Source organism: Erpetoichthys calabaricus, chromosome 1 (assembly GCF_900747795.2).
Source record: "Erpetoichthys calabaricus chromosome 1, fErpCal1.3, whole genome shotgun sequence".
NCBI lineage: Eukaryota > Metazoa > Chordata > Cladistia > Polypteriformes > Polypteridae > Erpetoichthys > Erpetoichthys calabaricus.
The window spans coordinates 330,108,456-330,125,113 of record NC_041394.2 but is presented as its reverse complement, the minus strand read 5'-3'; the positions used below and the strand labels follow the sequence as shown (position 1 = coordinate 330,125,113).

Sequence of the window (16,658 nt, the reverse complement as noted above, 5' to 3'; positions counted from 1 at the left end):
GTACAAGTTGTAAGGAGTACGGCTTGTTTACTAGATCAAGAAGCCTCCGGTTATGCAAGGAACAGTCTTGGTAGTGTAGTGGTCGGTCTGGGTAAGGGGTCGGCCACTACAATGTAAATTTCAAATTATTACATATGGAGTTATCTGCATCTCATATTAAGAAAACTTCCATGAAAACCATCGAGAGCTGGTCTACCACTGTTTAGTTCTTTAAGTCCTGAATGTCTGCTCATCCATAATGCTAATCTTACTTCAGTGCTTCCCGATTTAGGATTAGGGAGGCAATGATAGTATGGATTATATTATAAATGTTCTGTATGATTTTGTTTAATTCACTATTTGGAACTATTCAATAAATAAGTGATCACAAAAAAGTGCCACAAGCATCCTAATATCTTAGGATATGCCTGGGCGGTGGACACACCCTTTCTCGTAGAAATGAGACATCAGGAGACCTTAATGCACTTAAGGTTCAGTCCTGGACCCCTGGGTTGTCTAGTGATGGGGCTACCTGCAGCAGGCCTAAAGCCCCTGTTGTCCTGTAGTTCTTGCTTTACCCTTTAACAAAAACATTTTGTCTTACCAACCCGCACCTGAGACCAGAGAACTAGTTTAAAAATGTTTTGTCTTATTTAAGCATAAAATATGTCACATCAAAAGCAGATTAAATAAATAAAATATAGCTAGTTCAACCTCTTTTCTCTGTAATATATAGATAGCTGCTTCTGTTGCACAATTAAAGTGCAGGCAATGAAGAAAAACCAAAGAAAGGTCTTACAGTCCAGCAGCCCCAGCACGGAGGTTCTTTCCTTCTGTTCCATCTTCCAAACTTAAGTTATCCTCCAGCCTTTCTGTAACCAACTCCCGAACAAGTGTGTGAAAACTTCTATCTTTTTAGTAATCATTAAAATGCACTCATTTTTGCAGTAACTCTGTAGCCATCTTTAGAACACCCTTTTTACATATCCTTAATTTATAACATATGTTAAATATATACATTTTCTTAGTGGTGTTACTATTATAATTATATTGTTAGTCCGTAGTACTAGGGTGTTGTACTTAAAGATTTACCAATGTTGTTTCTTGTCCTAGTGCAGCGCTTCCCGATTCATTTTACCCTCGCACCCCCTGTGACAGACGAGGCCGATTTTGCACCCCCTTGGTTTGAGAAGAAGTATGAAAAAATATGAGGTTAACGCAGAAAAACAGATCACCAATTGAAGCTTTATGAATAATGGATACTTTATTCACAGCTAACAAGAGGGTGGAAAGAGCAGCCTTCCACACCTCAACCACACAAAATACAAGTATGAAACGATTTAATTATTTAGGAATGGATAGATAAATTAAGATTTTGTACAAATAATGTTTTTCATTTTTCTTCCTCGATGGATTCTGGCACCCCCAATCAGGAAGCGCTGTCCTAGTGTGTATATAAACACAGGGAACTCCAGTTTCTGTATTACATCTTGTCTGAAGAAGGGGCCCGAGTTGCCTCGAAAGCTTGCATATTGTAATCTTTCTACTCAGCCAATACAAGGGGTCATTTTGCATGACTTGTTAGTCCTTAATATATGTACTGTTAAGGTTTATCATTTAGTTACCTCATTATTTACTTATTATTTCATTAGATACTTCATGACAATATCAAGCCTTGGTCATGACACATCTTGGGTCACACCGACACTGAAACTGTAGCTCAGGACCCTTACCCTCTGTGCCCTGGTCACCTGTTAGAAATTCTTAATGTCGCAGCTCAGCAAACACTTTTATTTCTAAACTGTCCATTTTAACTGTCAAAACATCAGACCTTAACTTTTGTTTTTTAGACCTTGAAGTTGCCAGTCTGTTTTTCACCCAAATCAATTCTTAAACCAAGCCCTTGCTAGTGGGCTGACGTGGCTTGTTTTCTCAAAACTAATCCACTGTACTAGCTCTATCTGTGCAACAGGTGTCAACATTAAATAAAAAGGTGTTACAATGAAGACTTTTTTGACTTTAATGGCTGAACACTTTCTGTTGATCTGAAGACGTCGGATATGTTTGAAGTCCAATGCTTGTTGATCTGTGCACATTGTTTATTTCAATCAGGCCCATGCAATTTCCAGATGTTGGGTTCCATTCACAGGTTGTAAACAGTACTTGATAAGTATGTCACACTTTTCTTTTTACATGTTTTATTTCTTCTCTTCATTGTATTCTTGAACCTGAAGACAGCATTTATTAGAGAATGTTTTCCGACAATAAGAACAGCCACACAGAAATTCACCCTGACAAAAACTCTGTATTACTTTTTTGTGCAGTCCAGACAGGAGTGAATCTTAATCATTAGTTAAGAGGTGTCATTCCTAATGTAAATTCCTGTGTGACTATACTATAGTGAATTTCCCCTTAGATAGATAGATAGATTCTTTATTAATCCCATCTATCTATCGGTGGTGAATTACTTCCCACAATCAGAATAGCAATATGAATTTCCTCCCGAATGAACTTTTGTATGTAACCGAATTCCACGTCTGTCAGAGAATCGTTTGCCACATTCAGAACAGTAATATGGCTTCTCCCCAGTATGAATTCTTGTGTGAGATTGAAGATGGACTATTTGTGAGAATTGTTTTCCACATTCAGAACAGCAAAATGGCTTCTCCCCGGTGTGAATTCTTGTGTGGGTCTGAAGATTGCCTATTTGAGTGAATTGCTTGCCACAGTCTGAACAGCAATATGGCTTCTCTCCTGTGTGAGTTCTTGTGTGTAACTGAAGTACACGCTTGTCTGAGAATTGTTTCCTACAATAAGAGCAGCAATATGGCTTCTCTCCAGTGTGAATTCTTCTGTGAATCTGAAGCCTAGTACTGGTGATGAATTGCTTGCCACATTCAGGACAGCAATATGGCTTCTCTCCAGTGTGAGTTCTTATGTGGATCTGAAGGCCATTCTTCTTAGAGAACCTTTTGCCACATTCAGAACAGCAATATGGTTTCTCACCCGTATGAATTCTGCTGTGGGCTTGAAGATGTCCTACTTGAAAGAATTGTTTTCCACATTCAGAGCAGCAATATGGCTTCTCTCCTGTATGAATTTGTTTGTGCCTCTTAAGAGTGGTATTGCAGGAGAATGGTTTTCCACACTCAGAACAGACATATTGCTTCTGTCCTATAAGACTCCACATATTGTTAGTTTTAGAAGCTGCTGAATTTGTATCATGAGCCTGTTGTTGGGTGTTGATTGCATCTACACTTATTATTTTCACAACAGGCAAAGAACTATATGGCAATGAGGTCAGTAACAAAATGTCTGAGCCTGATGTTAAGTTTTCATTTTGCTGTAGTTTGCAGTGAAGAGACAACTGAGAAAATGAGGATGTGGAGAAGGTGCCACTCTCTTGTAAATCTGCAAAAAAAATCACAAATGCACCAGTTAATGTAAGAATATAAAAATATTTAGTATATAGAACATCCATCCATCCATCCATCCATTTTCCAACCCGCTGAATCCGAACACAGGGTCACGGGGGTCTGCTAGAGCCAATCCCAGCCAACACAGGGCACAAGGCAGGAAACAATCCTGGGCAGGGTGCCAACCCACCGCAGGTATATAGAACAGGTTATTCCTATTCAAATAAATCAGTAACTGCATTTTTAATTTGTTCGTAAAGGATTACTTTCCTGTGGATAAGTGTGTGTGTGTGTGTGTGTGTATATTATATATATTATATATATATATATATATATATATATATATATATATATAAATAAATATATGCCGTTGGAGATCCACGAAGGGAGAAAAAATGAATCACGTATCATAAAATAGTTTTATTCCTGAGCTTTCAACCCCTATCAGGGGTCTTCATCAGAGGATAATGCTTAGACTTACAAGAATCAAAGGCAATATATAGCAACACATTCGGTGAGGGGGGGGTGGGTCGAGGTGACTACGTCAGTATGATCGGGGGGGGGGGGGGGGGGGGTTGTATAGTTTAATTATTGTGTACATGTCCTTCTTAAGTTGGCATATGCTGGATTTATGTCCAAGTGTCTGTTGATGGCGTTTTCATCTGATAGCCAAGACTCGGCCAACTCTCTGGCACTTTTAGTACTGGCCTTAAATTTTACTTTTACGTTGTCCCAGTTGAATGTGTGTCCTGTCGATTTGGTATGTGCATATATCAAAGATAGTGCGTCTTTTCTTCTGACGGTGTTGCGATGTTCCTGTACACGTGTTGAAATGGGATGATCGATGATCGATGTTGTGATGTATCAGAATTTGATACGTGACCGACCAGAGGAATTCTAATGCAGCCACAGGAAGAAGGAGCAGATGCCAGACATGAGGTGACTGGTTCAGAATTCAAACAATAACACCTTGAACCAGGATTCATCAGAAGAGACCACTACACCACTTTGACATGGTTTCATTTGATATTACTCATCATTGAATAGTCATATTAGACTTCTTCATTTTAAAATCTCAAACCGAGTTAGTAAGCTTTTATCAAATCTTATCTTTTCAATTGAGAAGTCATAAATCAAAACAAGCAGCATTTCTATGTTTAGTGAAAGTAAGGTGAAGACCTTCAGTTAAATCATGTTAAACGTGACATTCATTCAACTTTCAGCTCTTACCTTCTCCATGATGCATTGAACAGGATGCTTTGTCAGTCCTCTTCACATTACAATCACAATATTCTCTCTTCACCGTATTCTCGAGGGAGTGAGGTCTACTTTTCGTGAAGCCTGTTCCAGTTAGCGTTTCACCTGAGGAGACACATTGAGTGACAGACTCCTGTTTAATGCCTTGAGTCTTGATACCGTTTATAACTTCATCTTTTTGCAAGTCCACGATAACAGATGCTGGCTCAGACTCTTCTTTAAACAGTACCGGAGCCCATTCACTATCCTCCTTATCTTCATCATCATACACCTTCATCTGATGTAGCACAGATCCCCATTCACAGTCTTCTTCCTTAACATTCACAGAGCTTGTTTTGTTCTCCATGGTGTACATGGAAAGGAGACTCCTGTGGCGCTAAGATTCTCTCCTTCCTCTCTGTAATGTGCCAGGGGATGCTGGCACCTTATAATTAAATTCTACTTGACAGACGGCCTTCCCTCAGCACCATCTCACTCAATGGGAAAGGGTATGACAAAACGGAAGAGGATCCTGTGTACATAGGTCTTTACTGAGAACACGTCCAATTATCAGCTAGAGAAAGATGATAGTGGCAAGCAGTGGTGCGCTTCCCCTTTGGCTTTTGTAGTTGCTGCCCTTGACCGATCTGATAAATGGAGGGTCTTCTACCAGGCACAACAGTTACAGGTGCATACCTTCTCTCAGGTCATCCATGGGTGGGCTTGAGATTGTTAGGAAGCTGGTGGTCTGTTTAATTCCAAATACACAAGCCAATCACTTTGACACAATGTATTTTCTTCCCTCTGATTGGCTAATATGCTCAATTACTCGCCGTTTCTTGAAGTGCTCAAATGTACAGCCTTTGGGTGCTGCTGGTCTTTTGTGGTTCTTTCCATAACTTAAAAGGTAAAAATCTTTACGACAGCACACATCCAAAATACAATAGGTCTGTTTCAGATTTATATTCCAGCCGGACACCTCAGTTTGTTACATGTTACTGGAAATGGTGGCTTCGCTTCTTATCTGTAGACAAAACAGAGTAGGGTACATTCAGAACTGCACTGAAAAACACTAAACATGCCAGAGTCAGCTTCTTCAGCCTTTCCTCATTGCCTACTGCCTTGGAATCTGTTTAGCTTTTTATTTTTACATTTAATTGTGAGTTTAAATAAAAGACACCATTCTCACAATCACACAGTGAAATCCAAGCCCCATGCAAGTACTTTACCATACTTGTAATGCATTAATATTTTGTTGCACCCTATTTGCAATAATTGATTGATTGGTTTTTCATTTGTCATCTATAGCACTTTACTTCAACATTCATATTTGTGTGACAGGCACACATTTTTGCTTAAGTACAGTCAAGTGAAAAAGAAAGTACACCCTCTTTCAGTTCTAATGTTCTACATAATCAGGTGTCACAGATGCCTCTTCACTGTATGGACTGGGGGAGCAAGCCCGGTCAGAACAGTACCTCCCCCGGGATGCTAGATGGCAGCCCCCCCCGGGTGGTAGTGGTGCCTCGGATTCCAGTAGGGCTCCATGGGAGATGGAGTTCCCTACAACCCTGCTGGGATCCGGGGGTGCCGCCAGGGGGTGTTGCAGCTATTTCTGGGCCCGTGTGGGCAGATCTTCCGCCACACTCAGGAAGTGCAGCTGGAAATAGGTCATCAAACACCTGCAGGACTTCTGGGTGGGCTATAATAGGAGCCAGCAGACATCACTCCGGCAGCCAGTGCTGGGAGGAAAGGGATTAAGCTTGCCAGAGAGGAGTGGTGAAGAAAGGAAAGTATTGTGTGCAGTGTTGTGCTCTGGACTGTGTTATGGGCTCATGGGGATGGGGAAGATGTTCCACATGAGCAAAAAAGAAAATGAAAGCACTTTATTTTAGTAGTGTGCATCCAGTGTCTGTCTGTGTCGGGTTAAGTGCTAGTATAGTGCCACCTACAGTCACACAGGACATAATAAAATATCATCTGGTCCTTAGCAGGTCTTAAAATGAGATAATGCAACCTCAAATGAACAACAACACCTGACATATTACACCGTGTCAGTTATTTAACAAACACTAAGCCAAAAGGCAGAAGCAGTGTGTGAAAAATCAAGTCCACCCTTACTGCTTCCATAGGAGTTAAGAGGGGTAAGTAGCAGCCTGGTGCTGCTAGTCAAATGCCCCCCTGATTAACTGATCATAAGCTAGTGTGACCACCTCAATAAAGTAGATGTTTTGACAGTTTGCTGCTCTGGAGCATTCAGCTGTGTGTTGACACAATGCCAAGGAGCAAAGACATCAGCAATAATCTTAGAGGGGAAATTGCTGCTGCCCAACAATCTGAGAAGGGCTATAAGTCAATTTCCAAACAGTTTCAAGTCCATCATTCTACAGTGTGAAAGATTATTCACAAGTGGAAAACAGTTGCCAATCTTCCCAGGACTGGGCATCCCAGCAAATTCAGCCCAATGTCAGACCGTGCAATGCTAAGAGAAATTGCTCAAACCCCACGAGCTCCATCTCAGACTCTACAGGCCTCTGTTAGCGTGTTAAATGTTAAAGTTCATGACGGTACAATTAGACAAAGACTGAACAAGTAGGGCTTGTGTGGAAGGGTTGCCAGGAGAAAACTTGGCGGCACCAGCTTAGGTTTGCAAAGTTGCATTTGAACAAACCACAAGACTTGTGGAATAATGTCCTTTGGACAGACAAGACCAAAGTGCAGATGTTTGGCCATAATGCACATCAACATGTCTGGTGAAAATCAAACCCAGCATATCAGCACAAACATCTCACACCAACTGTCAAGGACGGTGGTGGAGGGCTGATGATTTGGACAGAGGCGTAGCTAGGGTTTTCAGTGCCCGGGGACAACTGAAGATTTCGCGCCCCCTCTTGTTTGCCAAAATGCAATGGGGAACATCAATTTGGCGCCCTCTGGAAGCTGCGCCCGGGGACAGATGTCCCCCTTTGCCCTCCCCCACCCCTAGCTACGCCACTGGATTTGGACTTGTTTTGCAGCCACAATACCTGAGCACTTTGCAGTCACTGAGTCGACCATGAACTCCTCTGTATGCCAAAGTATTCTGGAGTCACATGGGAGGCCATCTGTCTGACAGCTAAAGCTTGGTCAAAACTGGGTCATGAAACAGGACAATGAATCCAAGCAAGCCAACAACAGATTGGCTGAAAAAGAAAAAGAATCAAAGTGTTACAGTGGGCCAGTCAAAGTCCAGACGTCCACCTAATTGAAATGCTATGGCAGGACCATAAGAGCGCTGTGCATAAACAAATGAACTGAAGCAATGTTGTAAAGAAGAGTGAATCAAAATTCCAACACAATGATGTGAGAGACTGATAGAGTCAGAGAGAAAACAATGACTTCAAGTTATTGTTGCTACAGGGGCTTCTACGAGCTACTGAATCATGGGCTGGGCTTTTTCACATGTGGCTTCTCCATTTTGGTTTCATTTTTGTTAAATAAATAAATAAACAACACGGTGGAATCTGCATTATTTTCACATTTTACTTTAAAACTTTAGTAAAAACAATATTTGGAATTAACTTTTCTTCAAGATCGCATTGAATTTTAATTCCATGTCAGGACTTACATCATGACAACGCAGCGTATATCTGCCTGTGAGTGAATATCGTTTCTCTCTCCAATAAGTAAAATGACTTTTTTTGAATGTTTCTCCATGCTCTTTCTTCTTCGCTTAGCCGTTGACGTGTCATCTAGAACGTATAAAATTATTGTCCTGATAAAATTTATAAGAGCTGAGGACGCAGGAACTGTGTCTGACAAAAGCATTCACATGACTGAGGTTAGATGACCATGGTCTTGTTTGAAAATAGTTGTAAGTATGGCGTGACTTGAAAGAATCTCATGTTACAAGTTTCCGTCTCACGGGATTTCATACCGCAACAACGTTGTTGGAATCTTTTAATTCTCGCTGGTAACATGAAATAGACAATCTACAAGTCTCCAACTTAAAGTTTGTAATGGCAGACCCCTTACCCAGCTGGCAGCTACACTTCCAAGACCTGTGGCATGGATAAATTACTGAGATGAATCTTATATCAAGCCGTACCTCTAACAAATAAAATTTTCCCCACAATCGACGGTTTAAACATAAGCACAAACAAGCAAATATGTCAAATAAGTGAATATATTAAATGCAAAACACTACTGCACATTCCCCACGTAGAAAAAATATATATGTATATCCCTCCACCAAACTAACAATGTGACAACACCATATACAGTGCATCCAGAAAGTATTCACAGCGCATCACTTTTTCCACATTTTGTTATGTTACAGTCTTATTCTAAAATGGATTAAATTCATTTTTTTTCCTCAGAATTCTACACACAACACCCCATAATGACAACATGAAAAAAGTTTACTTGAGGTTTTTGCAAATTTATTAAAAATAAAAAACCTGAGAAATCCCATGTACATAAGTATTCACAGCCTTTGCTCAATACTTTGTCGATGCACCTTTGGCAGCAATTACAGCCTCAAGTCTTTTTGAATATGATGCCACAAGCTTGGCACACCTATCCTTGGCCAGTTTCACCCATTCCATTTTGCAGCACCTCTCAAGCTCCATCAGGTTGGATGGGAAGCGTCGGTGCACAGCCATTTTAAGATCTCTCCAGAGATGTTCAATCGGATTCAAGTCTGGGTTCTGGCTGGGCCACTCAAGGACATTCACAGAGTTGTCCTGAAGCCACTCCTTTGATATCTTGGCTGTGTGCTTAGGGTTGTTGTCCTGCTGAAAGATGAACCGTCGCCCCAGTCTGAGGTCAAGAGTGCTCTGGAGCAGGTTTTCATCCAGGATGTCTCTGTACATTGCTACAGTCATCTTTCCCTTTATCCTGACTAGTCTCCCAGTTCCTGCCGCTGAAAAACATCCCCACAGCATGATGCTGCCACCACCATGCTTCACTGTAGGGATGATATTGGCCTGGTGATGAGCGGTGCCTGGTTTCCTCCAAACGTTATGCCTGGCATTCACACCGAAAAGTTCAATCTTTGTCTCATCAGACCAGAGAATTTTCTTTCTCATGGTCTGAGAGTCCTTCAGGTGCCTTTTGGCAAACTCCAGGTGGGCTGCCATGTGCCTTTTACTATAGAGTGGCTTCCATCTGGCCACTCTACCATACAGGCCTGATTGGTGGATTGCTGCAGAGATGGTTGTCCTTCTGGAAGGTTCTCCTCTCTCCACAGAGGACCTCTGGAGCTCTGACAGAGTGACCATTGGGTTCTTGGTCACCTCCCTGACTAAGGCCCTTCTCTCCCAATCGCTCAGTTTAGATGGACGGCCAGCTCTAGGAAGAGTCCTGGTGGTTTCGAACTTCTTCCACTTATGGATGATGGAGGTCACTGTGCTCATTGGGACCTTCAAAGCAGCAGAAATTTTTCTGTAACCTTCCCCAGATTTGTGCCTCGAGACAATCCTGTCTCGGAGGTCTACAGACAATTCCTTTGACTTCATGCTTGGTTTGTGCTCTGACATGAACTGTCAACTGTGGGACCTTATCAAGACAGGTGTGTGCCTTTCCAAATCATGTCCAGTCAACTGAATTTACCACAGGTGGACTCCAATTAAGCTGCAGAAACATCTCAAGGATGATCAGGGGAAACAGGATGCACCTGAGCTCAATTTTGAGCTTCATGGCAAAGGCTGTAAATACTTATGTACATGTGCTTTCTCAGTTTTTTTATTTTTAATAAATTTGCAAAAACCTCAAGTAAACTTTTTTCACGTTGTCATTATGGGGTGTTGTGTGTAGAATTCTGAGGAAAAAAATGAATTTAATCCATTTTGGAATAAGGCTGTAACATAACAAAATGTGGAAAAAGTGATGTGCTGTGAATACTTTCTGGATGCACTATATACAATAATAAGCCCTCCCTTATCCCAGTAACATATAACAAACACAAAACATGAATAACAATGAATGGAAACGGAAAATGCCAATGATAGTGAACTTGAGTCTGAGTATACAACTGTCCTGAATATGGATGACTGGTTAACAGATAAGTGATGAGTTTGATTTTCCCGGAAAAAATGGAGCAACCTCACCGTGAATCCTTGGCATACGGTGGATGATGAAGTCCAACCTCGGTGTCTCTGGTGATGATTAATTTGAAGTAAGTCCGGTGGAATGAAAAAACAAACTGGTTATGAAAGCGCGATGTGGAAAACAGCTGGTAAAGTTAGTTCGTTGTCGTGACAATGTAACCCCCATCTTTCTCCTCTCTCCCGGTCTGTTCCCTCCTGATTGTTTATATAATAATGAGCCGGATGTAATTGATTGATTGTAAACAGGTGTTTTTCATCTTGGGGCTGCAGTCTCTTTCCATCATCCATCCCCTCCTGTATTTACGGGGACATCATTCATTGATGCACACAAACAGCAAACGGGACGATGGAAACAAAACGCACTTGGTACAAACATTGAACAACACTATTACTACTATGTAGCCCTGCTACAAGTTTAAATCCGAACAATATATTCAATCTCATTTCGCTGTTCCGTTATTTCACTGAGTAATAATTTCCATTTGTTTGCACTAATACAATCTTTACTATCATTTTTTTGAGACTTTGAATTTTAGTACTTCCATTATCTCTAACCTGCTCTGCATGTGTATCGCGCCAATGTTTTTGAATTCTTTACAACGTTATTCTTTGTCATCTATTCTTTGTCTTTTACTTCCCGCCCCAGGCGTGGTTAAATCTCTTGACACCAAGTCTTGTCACGCGGGACGTATAAGTGTCTCTCCGAGAATATCACGTCTCGTCTCCTTCCAAGATTTTTTTTTTTTTTTATAATAGATTTATTATGTCCTGATACATAAAATCATAGAACTGTAAGGGGTTGTGCTTTCTTTTTCACATGGCAGTACAGTGGCTACTCCATTATATTGGCTATGAGCTGGATGTCTAGCGAGGAATCCATGTTTTCATTAAGAAACAAAATGGCAGTGTTTATACTGATTTTAAATAAAAAGCAGACACTTTGTCAAAATCAAATAAGCATTAATATATATACAGAATTTTGGTGTAGAAAATAAATTGACTGTACACAGCATGATGGACACCCTTATGGATGGAAGAACAGGGGGAGATAGCTTACACAGGGCTCTGTCTCCCCCAGGACACTAGATGGCAGCGAGCTCAGGTTCAGTTCCCCACATGGGTGCCTGCAGGGCATACTGGGTACTGTAGTCCCAGGTGACAGCACTGTGGGATCCCTGGAGGCCACCAGGGGGAGCTGTAGAATTGGGGAGTCCCTATGTCATGGGGTTTCCACCTCACCTGGAAGTGTTTATATTCCACATGTTCAGAAAATTGAGAGCACTTCTGGGGCAGCTAAAATAAAAGGAATGCCCTACCTCGCATCATTGTGCCACAATTGAGAGTAAGAGGGATGATGCTTGTGTGGAGGAGGCAGTGAAAGACAGAGTTATTGTGTGCAATACAGTGTTTGTTGCACTTATGGTTGAGGTGGTGAGAAACACTTAAACAGAAGAGTTTCCCACAATAAGACTCGTTGGCTTTTAATTCATGTCCTGAGATTTACGACTCCGAAAACACAGTCCTTATTATGGCCATATTACCCCTTTTTTCACTAACCATGATACTGATTTGATTACGTTTTCTCAGGACATGACATGTAACTGCAGTAGCACACTCTCTAAAATGTGTTAATTTAGAAGAAATTCAGCAAGGTGTATGATTGCTATAAATTTAAACATTTAACTTTCTTTATTATCCATCCATTTTTTTAAAAAAACACAGCAGGGTCACAGTGGAAAGTGGGGCCTATGCCAGCATTTCTTTTAAATTTATGTTAATTGTATCCAAATACTGACAATTAGTGACAGGCAGTGGTGATGGACACTGAAGAATAAAAAGAGCAGCAGCTACTTCAGTGTGTGCTCATTAGTACAAAAAGGCAGAACATAAAAAAGAAAAATCTTAGAAAGCAAGAAATAGAAAATATTCCACCTTATAAAAATGCTTGCTATATTCCAATAAAAAAAATCAAATTAAAACAGCATCTCATTAAATGAGTCTAGCAGTTCTAGTTTAGGATGAACACCTGCAGTTACACAGTACTGCCCTTGAGAATCAATGATTTTAGCCTTTTCTTTCAAATTAGCACACAATTGGACATGAAGCTGAGGCAGTGGCACCCCTTTAGCATTCAATGTCATTTGAACCTGTGTCTGAAATACTCGTCATTTACGGTCAGTTACTTCGATACAAACAATGGTGAAAACTTATACAAAAGTCTAAATTAAAAAGAAAATCATAAAATTAAAGCTATGGAAAAAATACTACCTTCTGGAGTTCTTCTAAATATAAATATCATACTAGGGCACTTTCCTTAACGTAAAATAAAAGAAGAATCACCCAGACTATTCTCTAACATTTCAGTAATTATTTACTGCTCTGATGCTGAACTTTCTGATCATAAAGTTGGTCATTACGATAGCAATTACAATATTTGAGGGTTCCTCTTGAGTGCCTCTTTCTCTTGCACGATTTGGCTCAAAAACTCATCAGCACATCGTCATCTCATAATGGGCTTAAGTGTTGAGTTTGGTATTTTCCCATCCAGCCATTTTAGTTTTAGACTGTCCTCAAGAAACAGTGACACACAGACAGACAGGCACACACCCATCATCGAGATATCAATGTTTTCGGTATTAGGGGACACTAAAACATCAAGATCCATCGAAAACCGGAGATTTAAATTTTTGATGAATCTAAAGCTTTCGCTTCTCTCCCATAGTTGATGACTTATGGTGGTAGAAGGCGCAAAGCAAAAAAGTACTAGCTAAATAAATAGTTAGACCTGCTAGGCATAAGAGTAACTTATTAGTTTTTGAAGCGGGTTGTAATAAAAAACCTGCAGCCACAATGGTACCAAACTTTAAATTAAATTTTATTTGTCACATACAAGGATACACACACAGTAAAATATGAGGAGGAATGCTTAGCTGATAAACTGCAAGATTGTGCATTAAGTAGAATTTAAACACACTAACAATAATAAATAACTTTTTGTACAGAGAAACAATATGCATTACATTAAAATGTATACAACTTGTCCCAGTATTTTTTTATATAATAGAGAGACGAGATGAGACTTTTTTCAAGAGATTTTTTCAAATCCCAGCGCCAACTAAATTTCGAAAGGTAACGTAGCCTATGGTGTTCCCCCGTACGAATGGGGTATCTGTGCAAAACCTGGTGCAAATGGGTTTAAAAGTGTGGATTGGCATACCAGACAAACAGACATTTACCTTTATATGTCTGATCATCATTATATGGTGTGGCCATCCCTATTGAATCGTTAAGCACAGAAGTCGATGTTTTTGAATATCCGCTCTACAGAATAAGGCAAAGCTCACACAATCGTCGCCGGCTATGTGTCTGGGTAATTTAAAAATCGAATAAAGACTTGACGGTTCAGTGAGGCACGGACAGAAACCGAGGAGTGGAGAAGAGACGTGGGCCCAATGACACATTGAGTACTCAGCAGAGCAGACAGAGTTTCTTTGACGGCACTCGTATAAAACTAGACTCGTTAACACGGTATAAAACATCACTGCACTCTTCAACAGACATGCGGACATCTACTCCATAACCTTCCGGAAGCCACTGTGAGCAGAGTCTCCTTCGTGTGTATCTCGATTACTACAGTCTGTCTGTCTTTCTTTGTTTCTGGCGTCTGTGAGCTCCGAAACTACTTTTGTTTTCTCCTCGCATAATACACAATAAGCACATACCGTTTATCTTTTTAAAGGTCCGCTTCCTCGGCAGTACGACATCACCCAGCCTCTCAGTTCAGCAACAGCCTCAGGCTGTAGAAACACATGCTGTCATTCCACTTCCGTTTACGTCGCTGTGTCACACGATTCGCCGAAGTCGACTTTGATTGGCAATTATCCCGCCTCTGGATCTGCCCATAATTTCTATTCGGATGCGTCTGTTTGCAGAGCCTTGATGTCAGTTCAATTTTGAGAGGTTTGTATACGCATACGCAGGACGGAACTTTTATACACATAAAAAGCCTTTTCTATAGAAAAGCAAACATCGAATAATGATTACAAAAGGCGTAGTTCAGTTTGGCAAAAAAAAAACTACTCGCTTTGAACGGTTCTCACGTCCCAGCTCTCAACTTTTTGCTTCCTGCGTACCGACCGAAGCTGAAGTAAGCAGGTACTCGCCAGTATGCAGTACACCGGAGCTCCTACGTTCTTCTCGTATCGTCACTTTTTCTTTCATACCGGCATTTCCTTTATTATGCCAGACGTGCTGCCTTGTCACCGGTAGCGTCCGCTAAAGTCTAGTCCTCACTAAACTTCATTACCCAGAATGCATTACCCAGAATGCACTAAGCTCCGCTAAAGACTCGTTTCTTTTTCATGCTGGTCGGCTCTCCGGCTGATGGAGAGTGGAGGTGAAGAACATCTGTGCTGAAGTTAAGCAGGTTACAAAGAGGAAACGAGAAGAACAGCCGAAGCAGAAGAAGCGTCGCTTCAAAATCAAAGTGAGTCGAACTGCGATGAAACACAGAAGCAACAGCAAGCGAGCACCTGTAAATCTGCGCGATTAGTAAAGAGTCTGTTGACTTAGCTAATGATAACAACAATATTGGTGCTGATGAACAAGCAGAGGAGCAAATTCAGTACTTCTGTTCATAACGAAAGTTATGCAATTTTTTTTCAGGTCCATAACCAGTTCTGAAGTGCTGGTGGTTTGGCTGCTGATTAGGAATGTGGAAATTGTAAAGAAAATTATTTAATTTTTAAAGTGATCTCTCTATGAAGTGGGGCAAACCCAAAACCCAACACCTTAACTATCACCACTTTGTTTCGTCCACTTTGACCACTGCCTAAACTGAACTGATCTTATGGTGCCACGGCTCTGGATCCTGAGAGGGACATGTTCCTCAGAAAGCTGAGGATTATAAATCATTTTAGAGAAGCAATTAAATGACTTCAATATAATACGCTTCCAGGCAGTTATTGTCTAACTTGTGAGCTTTATTTAAAAATACTCCAATGAACTATATCTTTTCTGCATAAGAGAAAGCATAAAAATGCAATGTCTTCCTTGCACTATAACTCAGACCAAAAGATAAAAAATCTCCTTGAAAACTGGCACAATATTGTCTTCAGAAGGATGATAAATTCCTGAAGTAATGTCTAGCTCAAAAATAAAGGACGGACTGAATGATGTAACAGGTTAAATGTAAGCAGATTTTATGGCAGGCAGAAATGTCATTAACAATATAAGACTTGTATTGGTTATATTAGATTATTCAGATCTGATAGAGCAGTGCTCAGCAACCTTTTCTCACCTACGACACACCAAAGTTCTTCCTAGAATCCCGCGGCACATCAAAAGCCAAAATATATAGCAGTGGCTTAGCTTGGGGATGGGGGGTTTGGGGCGATCCGCTCCGAGCGCCAGCTATTTAGGGGCGTCCAAACTACGGTAGTTTCCTTTTTTTTTTTGTTCCTTGAGGAGGCGCAAAAAAAAAATTCTTTCAGCTTTGGGGCGTCAAATTTTTCACCGCCCCGGGCAACATGATCTCCAGCTACGCCATTGATATATAGATATTAATTTAATACACAAATTTTACAATACATTTTCATTTTTTATTATAAGTATACATTTATTATAAGTATACATACATAAAAACTATACTATATTTACTTTTATGCAATCTTAATAATTATTATAACATAATGACTGATTAATGTGATACCTGCGCTTGTTTCAATGAACACAAAAGTTTTATATTCGGCTCAATATTTGACAGCGCAACCCGAAGTTCTTGGTCAAGATCTTTTAAGCATGACCGCTTATCATTTTTAATTAACACAAGAGTTATTTGTCTTTTTTGGCGTAACTGGGATGGTTTGAATTTAGATGGCGATTTAGTTTACTGGGTGCCATTGCCTCGTTTGATAGCTGATCGCCGCAAATGATGCAT

At 40.5% G+C, this 16,658-nt stretch overlaps 1 protein-coding gene across 1 annotated transcript in view; it reads right to left on the bottom strand.

Annotated features, from left to right (window-relative positions):
* Positions 1-1,323: 1,323 nt before the first annotated feature.
* The window catches only part of LOC114664511 (zinc finger protein 665-like), a 41,219-nt gene continuing 25,884 nt past the window's right edge, over positions 1,324-16,658 (bottom strand). Inside the window, exons 5-6 of the mRNA XM_051932412.1 lie at positions 4,626-5,028; positions 1,324-3,390 (exon numbers count right to left, since the gene is read on the bottom strand). Coding sequence (XP_051788372.1) covers positions 2,444-3,390; positions 4,626-5,028 — 1,350 coding nt within the window. The 3' untranslated portion in view covers positions 1,324-2,443. The remainder of the gene's footprint in view (positions 3,391-4,625; positions 5,029-16,658) is intronic.